The sequence below is a fragment of the Tursiops truncatus genome, chromosome 16, assembly GCF_011762595.2.
Source record: "Tursiops truncatus isolate mTurTru1 chromosome 16, mTurTru1.mat.Y, whole genome shotgun sequence".
Taxonomy (NCBI): Eukaryota; Metazoa; Chordata; class Mammalia; order Artiodactyla; family Delphinidae; genus Tursiops; species Tursiops truncatus.
The window spans coordinates 47163121-47177591 of record NC_047049.1 but is presented as its reverse complement, the minus strand read 5'-3'; the positions used below and the strand labels follow the sequence as shown (position 1 = coordinate 47177591).

At 54.5% G+C, this 14471-nt stretch overlaps 1 protein-coding gene across 1 annotated transcript; it reads right to left on the bottom strand.

Annotated features, from left to right (window-relative positions):
- Window positions 1-4049: 4049 nt before the first annotated feature.
- Window positions 4050-13501, bottom strand: RBP3 (retinol binding protein 3). Its single transcript, XM_004320010.3, has 4 exons — window positions 10454-13501; window positions 8030-8220; window positions 6024-6166; window positions 4050-4528 (listed from the first exon to the last, which is right to left on the bottom strand). Exons 1-4 carry the CDS (start codon window positions 13499-13501, stop codon window positions 4050-4052), a joined length of 3861 nt encoding a protein of 1286 aa, XP_004320058.1.
- Between the last annotated feature and the right edge of the window lie 970 nt (window positions 13502-14471).

The window sequence follows — 14471 nt, the reverse complement described above, 5'->3', positions numbered from 1 at the left end:
TAAGCTGCCTGGATTAGTAGGCTATTTTCACTGCCAGCCACCCTGATCTGCAAGGTAGCAAGGAGGTCCTTAGGCAGCTAATCCTATAGAAACCAGGAAGTGTGAGTTGAGCGCTCTCCACTAGGGACCTTGGAGGCAGGTTTCTTTGCCCACAGATGTGATTCGGGCTGTATCCTTTTTCTTTCGAAGTTGTATCCTTTCATTGCATTAAAGCTGTGTGGGTGGCCATGACCCTCACTGACACACAGACGGGGCATCTGCTTCGTGTTGGGCTGTTTGGCAAATGGAGGCACACAGGAAGCAGGAGGGTGAGTGAGATGGGAGAAGAGCTGGGGTCCTACCCTCTGGTGCTCCAGCATGGTGCCTGAGAGCTGGGTCAAGTCTCCAGCAACGATCCTGATGGTGAAGGTCCAGCCTGTCTGTGGCTGGGGCTACCCTGGGAAAGGGGGTGGACGGCCTGGTCCAGCCCCTCTCACAGCACATCAGTGGGTGCCTTGAGGGGTCCTCAAGCAGGGGGACATGGGAGGAGGTTGCATGGCAGAGCAGTGGCCCTGGCTACAGGCCGGAACACAGAAATGGGGCAGGAGGCTGTGGTGGGGATTTAGGTACCGAGCCAGGACCTCAGGACAAGGCAGGGGGGATGGACGGTGCAGTTCATTGTAAGAAAGCAAAGTCTGTGGCTGGTTGAAGCGGAAAAGGATACCTTGAGAGGAGCCAGGGCTGCACCCAGTGTTGGGTGGGCAAGCAGGGGGCCCAGGCTGAATAGTAGGCAGAGGCAAGGAGCTACTCGGCAAGACCTCAGCTGTGGTCAGGCAGGGGAACCGCCTCTGGAAGGTGCTGCTTCTGCCCCTGATAAGTCGGGGCATGGCCATACTGCCCTGCACGCTGGACATCTGGTCATTGCTGCTACCAAGCTTCCCTGGGTCACTTGCTCCATAAAAAAAAAAAAAAAAAAAAATGTCCTGCATAGGGGCCTCTGGTTGGCCCAGGCAGGACCACATGTCCCATGTCCATACCCCACAGCCAGAGAGCTGGAAAAGTGAGCGTCCAGGACATCTGGTTTCATGGTGGGGGAATGGTTACAGCTGACATTGGCCAAGTACTAGATTAATCATTCAATCTACACAGCCCCAAAAGTGCTATTATCTCGTCCATCGCATGGATGAGGAAACTGAGGCACAGAGATGTGAAGTAAGTTGCCCAGAGTCACACAGCCTGCAAGTGGCAGGGCTGGCCTTCCTATCTGGGCAGGCTCAAGCTGGAACCTGAGCTCCTAACCACCTCTCTGCTTCTGAGTAAGTCTGTTTCCCACAGGTTCATATGGGGAGCAATTCTCTGAACATCCAAAGGGGGTGCAAATGCTGGTGGCCTAAAGGAGGGCAAACATCCACTGTGTTAGGTGTGTGACCGCCAGTGAATAACTGATCCTGTCTAAGGCTCTGGGCGGAGCTGACTCTGGTGGAGGTGGTAACAATGGATGTCCATGTGGTGTGAAGCTCAGAAGAGAGATCTGTGTATGTCACCCACTCTAAACCGCTCCGCCCCTTCCCCTGTTTAAGACCCACCAGGGTATTTGCCATCTGTGACCCCACAGTGCCTGTGGGACACCTTAAACAAATTAAGCTGCAGGAAACACCAGTGGTGCAAATCAAGGAAATCCAAAAGATGTGAAAGGAAAACCCATAAAAAAATGAACAACCACTAATGATCACTAAGGTATAGATAGTGAGTCAGTTATATAATTTATGTTATCTTATTTATTATATTTTTGGAATAATGATGGCTGCATTTGAAAATAATGATATATGCTAATTATAAGGATTTAAGAAAAAGAGAAAGTATAAATAAGAAAGTTAAAACATCACCCCAGGGCTTCCCTGGTGGCGCAGTGGTTGAGAGTCTGCCTGCCGATGCAGGGGACATGGGTTCGTACCCCAGTCCGGGAGGATCCCACATGCCGCGAAGTGGTTGGGCCCGTGAGCCATGGCCACTGAGCCTGTGCGTCCGGAGCCTGTGCTCCGCAACGGGAGAGGCCACAGCAGTGAGAGGCCCGCGTACCGCAAAAAAAAAAAAAAAATCACCCCAAATGCTACCATCTAGAAGAAACCATTGTTTGATTTAGGTAATCATCTCATAGCTGTGTGTATATATATATTATATATATAATATATATATATAAAATATATATATATAGTATGTATTATATATATATATACACACACACACATACATATATATGCATGTATATATATGTATGTATCTTTGTGGGTGTATGTGAGAGAGAGAGAAAGAGGGAGGAGAGAGAGTCCTAGAGTGTAAGCATATGATGTGGTCACACATGTGCCTGGGTAGCAGTAGGTTTAATGAAGAAAACTGTGAGATCACAGTATGTATGATAACTACTAAAATACGATCATGCCATGAATCTTACTGGAATTTAGCAGGAGGAAAAGGAGCTGGAGAGAAATCTTGCTTTCCATCAGGGCTTTCCAGTTTAGACAGGGTTGTTTTGAGGTGTTCTAGTGGAGAAACCCCTAGGGATGGTGGTGGCCCAGATTCCCCAGATCTCTGAGGTCTAGGGAGGGGGCTGATGAAGTCCAGGCCATGCCTGGTGCCCTGGGGAGTCGCCTGTGACAGCTGCAGCCTGGACTCACCAGAGGGCCGGGCCAGACAGGACCAGAACTTCATCCTCACCCCGCAGTCCTGGAGCCTGGAGCTCTGGGAGCAGGATTGTGCGCTGGGATCTCCCTGCCCTCCTGGCCTCGCCCCACCATGACTTTGGGCAGAGACTCAGAGGTCTCTCATTTTTGGGTCCCTGTGACTCTAGCAGAGCAGAGTTTCATGGGCCCAGGGCACAAACCGGGGGCCTCTCATTCCCCCAGGTTACCCCTGGGCTCCAGGTCTCCTCCCAGGGCTGGCCCAACTCTGGGGGAGGTCTTGGGCTCTGCCTGTCTCAAACTGCTCACCCTGTTAGGAGTCAGCTTGGTCGCCAGAGCTGGCACAGTGACAGGCTGCACTTGGATAAGCAGGGCAGGTCCCCAGGCCACCACGCAGGGCCACTCTCCCCTCTGGTAGCAACGCTGCATGGCGGGATTCTGCGTGACACCAGAGCTCACTTTTGGGTCCCTGGCAGAAGCAGGAGAACAAGGTCATGGAAGGAACGTGAAGGAAAGATAGACTTGCTGTGTAGAATTGGATTGGGAGGGTTTAGGGCAGGGAGGAGAGGGTTCTAAGTGAAACTGAACTTGTCTCCATGTGTCTGAGGGCTGCCACTTGGAGGAAAACATAGTTTTGCAGCTTCATAAGCATGTGTGTTTACTGTGTATCCACTGCCTGTGTCAGGTGCCATGCCAAGTGCTGGGCAGTAGGAGACGAGGATGCGTAGGACGGTTTCCACCCCTGAGGACTACACAGCATGGCGGGGACAGAAATGATCCCAGGGCAGACTGGGAGAGGTACACTACTGGGGAAGATGCAGGTGCAGGGAGGACAGAATGGGGACAGTGTAGCGGGGGAGTAGGGCTCCTGACCTCTGGGCCTGCACTGTCCCACATGGGAGCCACCAGCTGCAGCGTGGTTGCTGTGTGCTAGACACGTGACATGTGCCAATGGAGATGTACTGTAAGCGCGGGACACACACCGGATCTCAAAGACTTGGCGCAAAAGCATCTCATTCATAACAATTTTTATATTGAATTTACACTGAGGTGATGCTACTGTGAATATAGTGGGTTAAATGAAGTATACTATAAAATTAATTTCACCTGCTTCCTTATACTTTCCTTAAAAATGTAAAGTGACGCATGTGCCTGGCCTCCGTGGCTCACGTTATGACGTTATTGGACAGAGACGCTCTAGTTGACAGCATGAGGACCAGGGGTTGGTGATTAAGAAGTGTCGGTGGAGATAGATATGGACTTCACTTCCCAGGAGGGGGTTGACCTTGAAGGGGGTGAGCTTCCTGTCCTGAGGTGTTCCAACAGAGAGGATGTTGGCCATTGGGAAGAGACCAGGTATATGAGCTCCAAGGGTACCTCTGATTCTCAAGCCTAACCAGAGGGCAGCAGGCCCCTTTGCTGCCCTTTGGGGGCCTCAGTCAGGACCTCATGCCTGGGTGCCCCCTGGACGTGTCCCGGAGGTCCCGGCCTTTTCTGGCTCTGACTGCGGTGGCCCTTGCGGCGGCCCTGCAGGCGTGGGCTCCGCCTCGCCCTTAGCAGAGTGTGCTGGAGCATCTCCTTGGCTCTGGCGAGGGCTGCCTCTGCAGGGACAGCCACGTCAGGCACCACGCCCACCCCTTCCCAGGAGCTGCCGTCTGCAGCCCCCACCGAGCGGGCAGTGGGGATGGTGATGTACAGGTCGGTGTCATCCACGTGGTAGGTTTGCGGCAGCTGGCAGCCCCCACTGGTCACTTCCCCGATGACCAGTGCCCGGCCCAGCCTCTTCAAGATGTAGGTAAATTCCTCTGCGGCGCCAGCTGTCAAACTGCTGGTCAGAATGACCATACTCTTCCTGGAGCCGTAGCGTTCACCTGCAGGATAAAAGGCCCTTCAAAATAGGGAGTCAAGTCCCCACCTGGGCACCTGCCTTCTCCATACTGCTTAGACTCCAGAGAGGAGGGCCAGGGATTTAGTTCTGTGTCCTTGTGTCCACAGGCAAGTCACCCCACCTTTCTGAGCCCCAGTTTCTGCATCTGCAAAATGGGGATAAGGAAGTGTGCTGTATCCCGAGCATGCCAGTGCTTGAGAGATTTTATCACCAGTGATGGGAAGAGGCTGGGCTGACTTACCCGAGAAAAGGGCTAACCTGACCAGACTCTCTTCACTTTGGACCCTCAGAAGAGCCAAGTTCGTGACTTAATGACGACAGCCCTCTAGGACAGTGATGTCCAATAGAAAAGCAACATGAGCCCGAATGCAAGCCACATACGTCATTTCAAGTTTTCTAGAAGCCACATTAAACAAGTTAAACAAAATTGATAAAAGGAATTTTAATACTGTTTTATCTAACTCAATAAATCCAAAATTTGTTCCTCTCAAAATGTCATCAATAAAATTATTGAGATATTTTACATCCTTTTTTCTCATAAAAAGTCTTCAAAATCTGGTGGGCACTGAACACTTTATGCCTCTCAATCCATGTGTGGCATGTGGCTTCCGTACTGGACATCGCAATTCCAAGGCCCCATGATCTGCAGATCTGTTTTTAACGACTGGTCTTGAATGTCTATTTGAATTGAGAATTCATCTGGTCCTGTTTTATTTACATTTTGCAATATTATTGAATGTATATCTTGGAAGATTCCCTCCAAATGCTTGTGTGATAAGGAAGTATGCAAATGAAAATTGCAGGGTGCTTTTCTGATCGGAGGAGGCACAGCCCCCATTGGTTTCCCAGCCTCCTCTTTCCAGATGGATGTGCAGGTTCCTTGGTTTTGCAAGCTAGGCAAGGGAGATGGAGCAAGACTTTCCACCTGGGCTGTGGCTGGAGGGCCGTGGCTCTGTAAAGCGCGGGGCCTGTACTGCTTCCTCTGGCCACTGCTCTGGGCCCAGGGCAGTTAACAGAAGCCCCATCAGAGTTATGAACTTCCTTTAGGTAGGTGTGCTGGGAAACTGCTGAGAGTTCAGGTGAGATGGAAAACCACTGGAAACGCTGTGGGATTTGGCGATGGCCCGAGGACCCTTCTAGCTTTACGTTTGTCTTGCAGGCTGATGGTTGCTGTGGCAGGAATGGCAGGCATTTTGGTTTTAGACAAACCAGTGTTTGAGTTTGGGAGCTATCACTTACTAGCTGAGTGACCTTAGACAAGATATTTGACCTAGTTGGGACTCATTTTTCTCATCTAGAAAATAGGTATAATGGTACATGTTTTGCAGGGATTAAAGGTCTTATGTACAGAGTACATGGCATAGGATGGGGGCTTTATATTCTAGCTACAGTTACTTTTACCCGAACCCAAACTGTCTTTCCTTGATTTCCCAGAAGCTTCCAGAATGATAATAGGAAGGAAAGGCTCCTGTACCCACCTTCGAGCTGTGCGTGGGTCCAGAGCTCGCTGACAGAGTCATTGGGCCGGTTGTAGATTTTGTCCAGCAGAATAGGTGGGCCTTCGTCGAAAAAGTAGGAGCATATGGCGGAGATGGAGGAGGTGGGACCACCGATGTTGAACCTGAGGGAAGGGAAATGTTGCCCACTGAGGGGCGGAGCCCACAGGGAAGCCCTCGGTGCCCCTCTGGGTGCCCTAATCCTTGCCCTGTGGAGGGTTCTAATTCCAGGCAGCCTCAATCTGGTGTCCTTTCTTCCTCCTACAGAATTCTTTGGTTGGCATTTCCCAGAGTACAAGATTCTTGAGAACCAGAGACTTTGTGGTCAAATTCATTTAGAAAATACTGCATAACTTACCCACCCCTTCTGTTCACACATTAATACATTATGTGGTACATATTGTATACGTTATATTAAAGGCCCTAAGTCCTGCAGTCTGGAACTTGTTGATAAATTTCCCCAGCTTACTGACCGTGGACTGTTCCCATGCACCCATGCTGCCTGCACATTTTGAGAGCACTGTCTTCCCTAGTTTCATGCTTGATAATTTCACAAAACCCACTAGGTATCTTAGTTGAGGTGTCCTAACACGGCTCTTAGTGTGGTGGAGTGTTCAGAGTTGTGGAACTGCATTGGGGGTGAGGGATGCTGTGATCATTCCAGGCTATTTGGATTTGTCCTGCTGTGTGACCTCACTGGGCCCCTGTCTCCTTATTTGTGAAACGAGGAATCCTGGGCTGGCAGTGTATTAGGAGTCTCTTCCAGGTGATGGTCTAGGATGGGCTCAGGCCCAGATGACTTCGGCATCTGAACCTCCAAACCTTGGCTTGGAAGGATCTTTAAGCAAAGCACCCCTATGGGCTGGGTCTCCTCTTTAGAAAAATGTGGATGACACAGTTAAGCAGAAAGGGACTTAGCATGAGGGCCATTTGGATGGTCAATAGAGCGTTTGAAGAATAAAGTCATCAGAGGTGCCACAGGAGTCCCCAAGCTCAAGTTCTGTGTATACCCAAAGCCAAGCCCTGGGAGATGGTTCATCTTCCAGGGAGGAGAGTCTGCCTCTGGGATCCAGTGCCACCTAGTGACGACTAAGAATCACGAGAGTTTTGCAGGCCAGAAGCCAGAGCTCCCTCTCAGTCAATCCAGCAGCTGGGGATGGGGGGCGGGGCGGGAGGGAAAGTGTCCAATTCCCAGGGGAGCTGGCTCCCCCCTTCCCAGTGCCCATGGAAGATGCCCAGGGCACGTCTGCTGATGGCCCCGGGAGTGACAAGAGGTCTGGTTACTGAAGGACATTCTTCTACCCATTACCCTCCCAAGTCCCCTTCCCCAGCTCTCGGAAGGAAACTCAACCTGTATGAGGCATACCTTCACAGAAGCAGATGAGAGGTCTAGCTGAAAGCATCCCCCCAACAATCATTTTGTAGTGTAAAGAGTTCTTTTTGCAACAATAGTGGCTAAATCGCAAATTCTCTCTGGGCCACTGGCTTTATGATTCTCATGACCAGGGTTGTCCTGGGCTGATTTCGTGAGATGTGAGACACAAGCACAGGTGGAAGCCTAGCTGTCGCAAACACGGCTGATCATCAGAGTCACCTGGATGTTAAATATACAGTTCACTGGACCTCACTCCTGGGGCTCTGGATTCAGCAGGGAGGGGTCCTGGAATCAGTGTGTTCAAGGTCACCCTTCCCCTCTCTCCTCACTGAATCCTGTGACTAGGTAAGTTTGGGGAACCACTGGATTAGCTCAGTGGTTCTCAGCCTTGGTCACCTGAGCTTAAAAAAACCAACAGTGGTGGGGCCCCACCTGGCTAATTAAACCAGAACCCCAGAATAGCTGGCCAGAGCCCTGAGAGCCAGGCGGGCTATTCCTCTTGGGTTCTTCCCGGCGTCCCAAGGTCCTTTCATCCCTATGAGACTCATGGCTTTGACTGTCTTCCAGCAGCTGCCCCAGCCTTGCTGGGAATTGCTGAGCCCCGCCCACTGACCTCATGTCGACAATCAGGGCGTCCGTGTGTACAATCTTCTTCCAGACATGCTCCACCAGCAGCTCGGAGACCTGGGTGAGCAGCTCACAGTCCCCAAACATATCAAACCTCAAGTAGCCAATGTTGCCCTCAAGCACATTAGTGTGGAAGGAAAACTTGATCAGGTCTTCAAAGACTTCAGGGGAAGGGATCTGAAAGAGTGGGAGGTCGGCTCCGTGTCAGGAGAGGAGAGATTTGAAAGCTCAATTTTTTTTTTTTTTAAGGTTCTGAGTATCTTTATTTCATTATTGACCATAGTACTTAAATGGACAGTTAGCTCCGCTAAAGAAGAAAGTCCAGGTCAAACTCTCCCATAGCCATGTTTCCCTGTTCTCCTGCCAAACCGTGCCCAGCATCCACCCACTGTCACTTCTGCCAGATACAGTGAAAGGTCAGATTTGAAAGTGGGTGTCATGGAGGTCCTTTATATCATGAGATATATTGAGCCCATGGGAAGGGAGCTAACATTTCCTAAGGAGGTTGTAGGTGCCAGGGCCTTTCCTGATGGTATCCAGGAGGTTACATGGGTAGTGGGCCTGGGATATGAACCGCAGTGAGTGGTCAGCAACCTCCTTACAGGGAATGCTCATGCGTGCCAACCTCTCACCCTGGCGTCAGAGCTGAAAGGCCCAGGCACGGTCTCCCCTGAGCTCCCCAGACACTTTTTGTCTCTGAGCTCATCGTCTAAAGACATCATCATCTGAAGACATGAACTACTGGGCCCTTGAGTCTTTACCAGGGATCTGGCCCTGTGCTGAGCATGTTGTAGCAGTTTCTATAGAGAAGACACTATTATCCCCATCTTTTTACTGAAAAAAATTGAAGCACAGAGTGATTAAGTAACTTGCCCAAGGGCACACAGCCAGTAAGTGGAAGAACCAGAATATGAATCCACACCAGGTGACTGCAAACCAGGAACACCCCTGCTGACTAGGCCACCCAGCCTCCAGGCCTTGTGCTGACCTCAGTCACAAGCCCTTTGGCCACGGGCCGCTCTCCTCTGTACCCCTCCGGGCCTCAGTTCCTCTTTTTGTAAAATGGGATAACAGTTTGGCAGTAGATGCTTTTGGTGCCCTCAGCCCTCCTCTGATTTCAGCCACAGCTTGACCCAGGCTGACAGGGCTTTGTCTCTAGCATACCCTTGTTTTTTACCCTCTACTTCAGGACCTTCTCCAAGCTGCCCCAGAATCTGAGAGCGTTCATGTCCCCAGGGGGACCTTCAGCTAACAGAGAGCGGGAGCCGCGGGGTCACGTCTGCAGAGGCATTCCTCACACTCCTCAGGGTGCTGTTGCGGTCTTCAGAGGCAACAGGCTCCATGATGCGCCCACACTTCCTGTCCCACTTTCCCCGCTCCCTCACTGCTGCTTCAGTGACCACCTCCCACATCAACGGACCGCACCTAAGCCCCTGTCTCAGGTCCTGGCTTCGAGGGAACCAGGACAAATGCTTCCCTGCCTACTTGTTGTGACTATGCAGTTATATCATAGACGATAAACACCATGGAGAGGTGTTGGAAAGGTGCTTTAGATCCAGCTCTTTGCTGATGGGAGTGCTTGGTGAGTCCTGCGGTGTGCTTTGGCCCTTGGTCGGGAGAACTCTTCCCTCATCTACCCTGCAGCAAAACTCCTCAGCCTTGATTTACCTTTTCAGTGTTCCCCAGACCTGCAGTGCTGGCTTCAAATATCTTGACCACACAGCCTGGCCCAGAATTTCCCATTCAGTTGGCCCTTGTATCGTGGTGCACGCCCACCCGGCGCAACTCCTTTGGGAGACAGTACTTGGCATTGCGGGAGGGGAGGAGAAGGCAGTCGGTGCCTAACCAAGGCAGCCTCACTGCAGGGGTTGTTCAGGCTGTGCGTGGACGCTCCTGGACCTGTCCCCAGGCTCCATGCTCTAGATCCAAGGCAACTGTGATGCCAGGACCTGTGCTGATTCCCTGTCTCCATCCCCCGACTCATTCACACAAACTGCAAACCCCTGAGGCAGGCAGGTGACGTGGGTACACACACACCCCACGTTTCCAGAACAGGAAATCACGGGGACCCATGTGACTTACCAACCTCTTTCTCCAACACTGACAACGAGAAGCCCTACAAACCCTTGCATTCGACCCAACCAAGAGTGAAGCTCCTGCTATACCAGCACTTTTCAAACTGAGCTCCTGTGGGTACCGATGTTCTACTGAGGTGCTTAGGGACCTCGTGGGCATATGAGGGACCGGAGGACAGGGTGAGAGAGAGGAAAAGATGTGACTGGTGAAAAATTTAACATGAAAACACGTCTGGAAGCCGTTGCTTTGCACCCTGCACAGAGCCCTGGATGTGCGGACCGTTGGTTGACTCTCTCCTGGGACTGTGCTGGACCAAGTCTCCCTTGTAACTCACCTGCATGGGTACAATCCCAGGAATGCGGTCCTTGGCATCCTCAGGGATATGGGCTGTCTTCAGGTGTGGGTCCCCGGACAGCACCTGCAGGTCAGCCTCCAGCATCTCGGCCAGGGCAGCTTCTGAGGTCACCCTGGCATAGCGGCTCTGCAGACGGCTCAGTTTGGATGCCATCTTGGCTCCCAGCTCGGGGGAGGCGTAGTTATCTGCCACGAGCTTCCCAGCTGTCTGCAGCACAGTGGGCACCTTGGCACGCAGGGCCACTATGTCCTGGGCTGTGGAGAGGGCCACGCTCATGGGCACGGTGATGTCTGGCTCCACCCCAGCCAGGTCCCAGGCCTCGCCGGTGCTGGCGCTCAGGGCCATCTGCGTGGGCATGGAGGCATATAAGGGGCTGCTGCCCACCTGGTAGATGCCCACAGAGAGCGCCCCTCCAGCCGTGGGCTCCCCGATGATGGTGGCGCGCTGCAGGTCCTGCATGGTGTGGGCGAAAGCCTCAGCCGCCGACCCGCTGGTGTGGCTCACCAGGATGTAGAGGTCCTTGTGGGAGCCGTAGCGCTGGCCTGCCACCTGGGGCAGGGTCCACACCTCTGTGACCCTCGACGTGGCCCTGTCAAAGACGGAGTAGAGGTGCTGGCGGGGCTCTGCCTCGAAGAAGTAGGAGCAGAGCAGCGGCACGGCCGTGGAGTAGCTGCCAGGGTTGTAGCGCAGGTCGACCACCAGCGCGGGCGTGTCTACCAGCTTCTGCCACACCAACTGTACCAGCTGCGGCCCGATGGCCCTCACCGTCTCCAGCTCAGCCATGGCGTCGAAACGCAGGTAGCCCAGCCGGCCCGGCAGCACCTCTGTCTTGAACAGGGCCTCGATGAGGTAGGAGAGCTCCTCTGGGGAGGGGACGATGGGAGGTGGTAGGGGCACTTCCTCAGCCACCATCTCGCCGGGGCTGTGGAACACCAGCAGACGGTGGTCTCCAGACATCTCCTGCAGGTCTGCCGTGAGCTGGGAGGCCAGCGACTCCAGGTCCACTGCTGTGCGGTAGGCCCCCTGGGCCAGCTTGGCTTGCAACACGGCGCCTGTCTGCCCCACGACCTCTGGCCGAGCATAGTGGGCCTCCAGCAGGTGCCCCGTGCCCTCCACCAGCTCCCCCAGGCTTCGGTGGAACTCCAGCACCTCCTGGGCTCTGTCCAGGGCTTCCTCAGCCAGTACGATGGCATCGGGGACCACGCCGCCCCCCAGCCAGCACTCGCCATGGTTGTCGATGAAGGTGAGCACGGGCACTGTGAGCGCCAGGCCGCCCTCGGGCGTCTCCAGCAGGGGCACCGTGTGCGTGTGCAGCAGGCTGCCCGCCGTGATCTCGCCCACCAGCGTGGCCCAGCCGAGCGACTGCATGAAGAAGGCCAGCTCCTCGGCTGCGGTGGCGGTACGGTGGCTGGTGAGCAGGTACACCCCGCGCTGGGTGCCGTATGGCTGGCCCAGCAGCTCGGTCTGGCTGAAGTGCTCCTGCGTGACATTGGTGCGCCGGTCGTAGGTGGTGAAGAGACGCACGGGGCCGGCGTCGGGTCCCTGGAAATAGGAGAGCAGCAGGGGCACGGCGGAGGACGGCCCCCCAGGGTTCTGCCGCAGGTCCATGATGAGGTGCTCCGTGTCCTGCAGGGGTTCCCACACCTGGCGCAAGATGTACGGGGCCAGCACTCCCAGCACTGAGGCGTCAGCAAACCTGTCAAAGCGCAGGTAGCCCACGTTGCCCGGCAGCACGGACACCTGGAACACGGAGTCCACCAGGGCCCGCCGGGCAGCCTCGTCCTCGGGCACTTCGGAGACCATCTCCGGGGGGTCTTCAGCTTCGTCCTCGGGCCCAGAAGAGGTTTCTTTGGACCTGACCACCTGCACCAGGAGCCTGGGGTCCTCGGACACGGCCTGCAGGCCGGTGTTGAGCTTAGTGACCAGATCCTCCTCGGAGACCACCGAGGACAGGTCCATGTTGGCCAGGTGGTGCAGCAGGGCGGGCACGCGGTCCACCAGCGTGTAGTATTCCCGCAGGGCCTCCTGCAGGCGCTGGATGACCCCCGGCAGGGCGCGGCGCAGCGTGAGGATGGCCAGGGCCTTCTCCAGGGCCTGCTCGGCCGGTGTCCCCACACAAGGCAGCACCCCGCTGCCCTCCCAAGTCTGGCTGCCCTTGCCCAGGGGCCCCAGGGACCTGGACACGGGCACTGTGAGAAAGAAGTCAGATTGGCCTATCCTCAGCTTCTGGAGGTCCAAGGCCCCCCCCACAGTCCGCTCGCCCACCACGATGGCCCTGCGCATCTGTTTGAGGATATAAGCGATGTCCTCAGCCACGCCCCCTGTGCGACCACTGGTGAGGACCACCACATCCTTATCGGCACCGTAGTTGTCTCCTAGGACTTCGGGGAGGGTCCAGATCTCAGTGGTCGTATTAGAGGGGCGATCGTAGATGGTATCCACATGCAGGACTGTGTTCCCTGGGTGCAGGTAGGAGATGACATAGGGGATGCCAGAAATGTGGCCCCCAGTGCAGTGGCGGAGGTCCAGCACCAAGGCAGAGGTGCCCATGAGCTTCCTCCAGACGTTGGCCGCCAGGAAGCTCCTCAGCTTGCTCATCACCTCCTGGCCCGGGATGTCGTCCACCCGCAGGTAGCCCACATTGCCTTCCAGAACCTCATGGCGGAAGCCGTTCTGCAGTCCCGCAATGAGTTCCTCTAGCGTGAGGTTCTTGAGTGCTGGGGCTTGCCGGGGAGCCTCGAGGGTGCTGGGCTCGTAGGAGATGACCAGGCGAGGGTCGTTCAGGGAGCTCTGCACGCCAGCTGTCAGCACGTGGGCCAGCGTCTGAGGGTCTGAGATGGCCAGGATCTCACGACTCTTGATGGCCTGCTCGATGGCTTCCTGCATCCCCATCAGGTTCTCTGGGAAGCAGTAGTTATCCAGGAGGACCTTGGCCATGTCCAGCACCAGGCTCGGCTGGAATAGGTGTGTAGGGCCAGCCAGGCTGCAGAGCAGCATGGGCAGGAGCAGGGCCCATTTTCTTGACATGGGGATCCAGAGGGAGGGCTGGCTCCTGCACAAAAGCTCTCGACACCGTGCGCCAGGCAACAGCACTGCCCTGCGCGGCTGCCTTTCTCCCGCGTCCTTCTCAGCCAGCGGACAGAAGGTCTGGGGCTAAACACGGGAGTTGGGGTGCAGCTTCCAGCTCCGGTAAGCCTTTAATCCTGTCTAATTCAAGCGCATCAGCCCTGGGGACTGGGGCGAAGCGGCGGAAGTGGTTTGACTCAGAAGGTATGTGGGGTCTCATCTTGCTGCGCCACCTCTGGTAGACTAACGTGAATAACTACCGTTTGAGTTCCTGCCACGTGCCACGCACTGTGTTCCATGCCTTACAGGCTGACAGTCTCCACCTTGCAAAGCAGAGTTATTAACCTGCAAGTAAATAGCATTTCCCCACTGCACTGGGCGACACACCCCTCTGGAATTAGGGAGAACTTGGGGGCCTGGTGTTGCCACACTTTACTCTGTGGCCTTAGGGAAGTGTCTTACTTATTGTGTAGATTAAGTGACAAAATATGGGCAAGGCACTTGACAGCATCAGGGAAGAAGGAAGCACTCAATTACTGATAAGTTCTCCGTGTCAGATAGTTGCTCTGTTTTGTAGCTGAAGAAACAGAGTTCAGTAGCTAACGGAAGCCCACCATCCTAGGCGGGGGGATGTGAGGGCGGCCAGAAGAAGCCTGTGGGGTCACCGTCACTTCGACGGCGCCGAGGTTGAGTCTGAGGCTCCATCTACTTCACGGCTTGAAGTTTATTCCCCTGTCTTGCTAATGCATCCAGGGAACCGAAGTGGTTCCCCCCGACAGCTTTCAGATGATAGGAGAGAAATGTCTGAACTGCATTGTGGGGCATGATGAACGGGATTGGTGATTCCAGGGCAGATGAAGTTAGCGCTGAGATCTAACAAGCACCCATTATCCTGGCTAAAGAAGACCCTCGCTGGTTGAGGGCTCGGCCC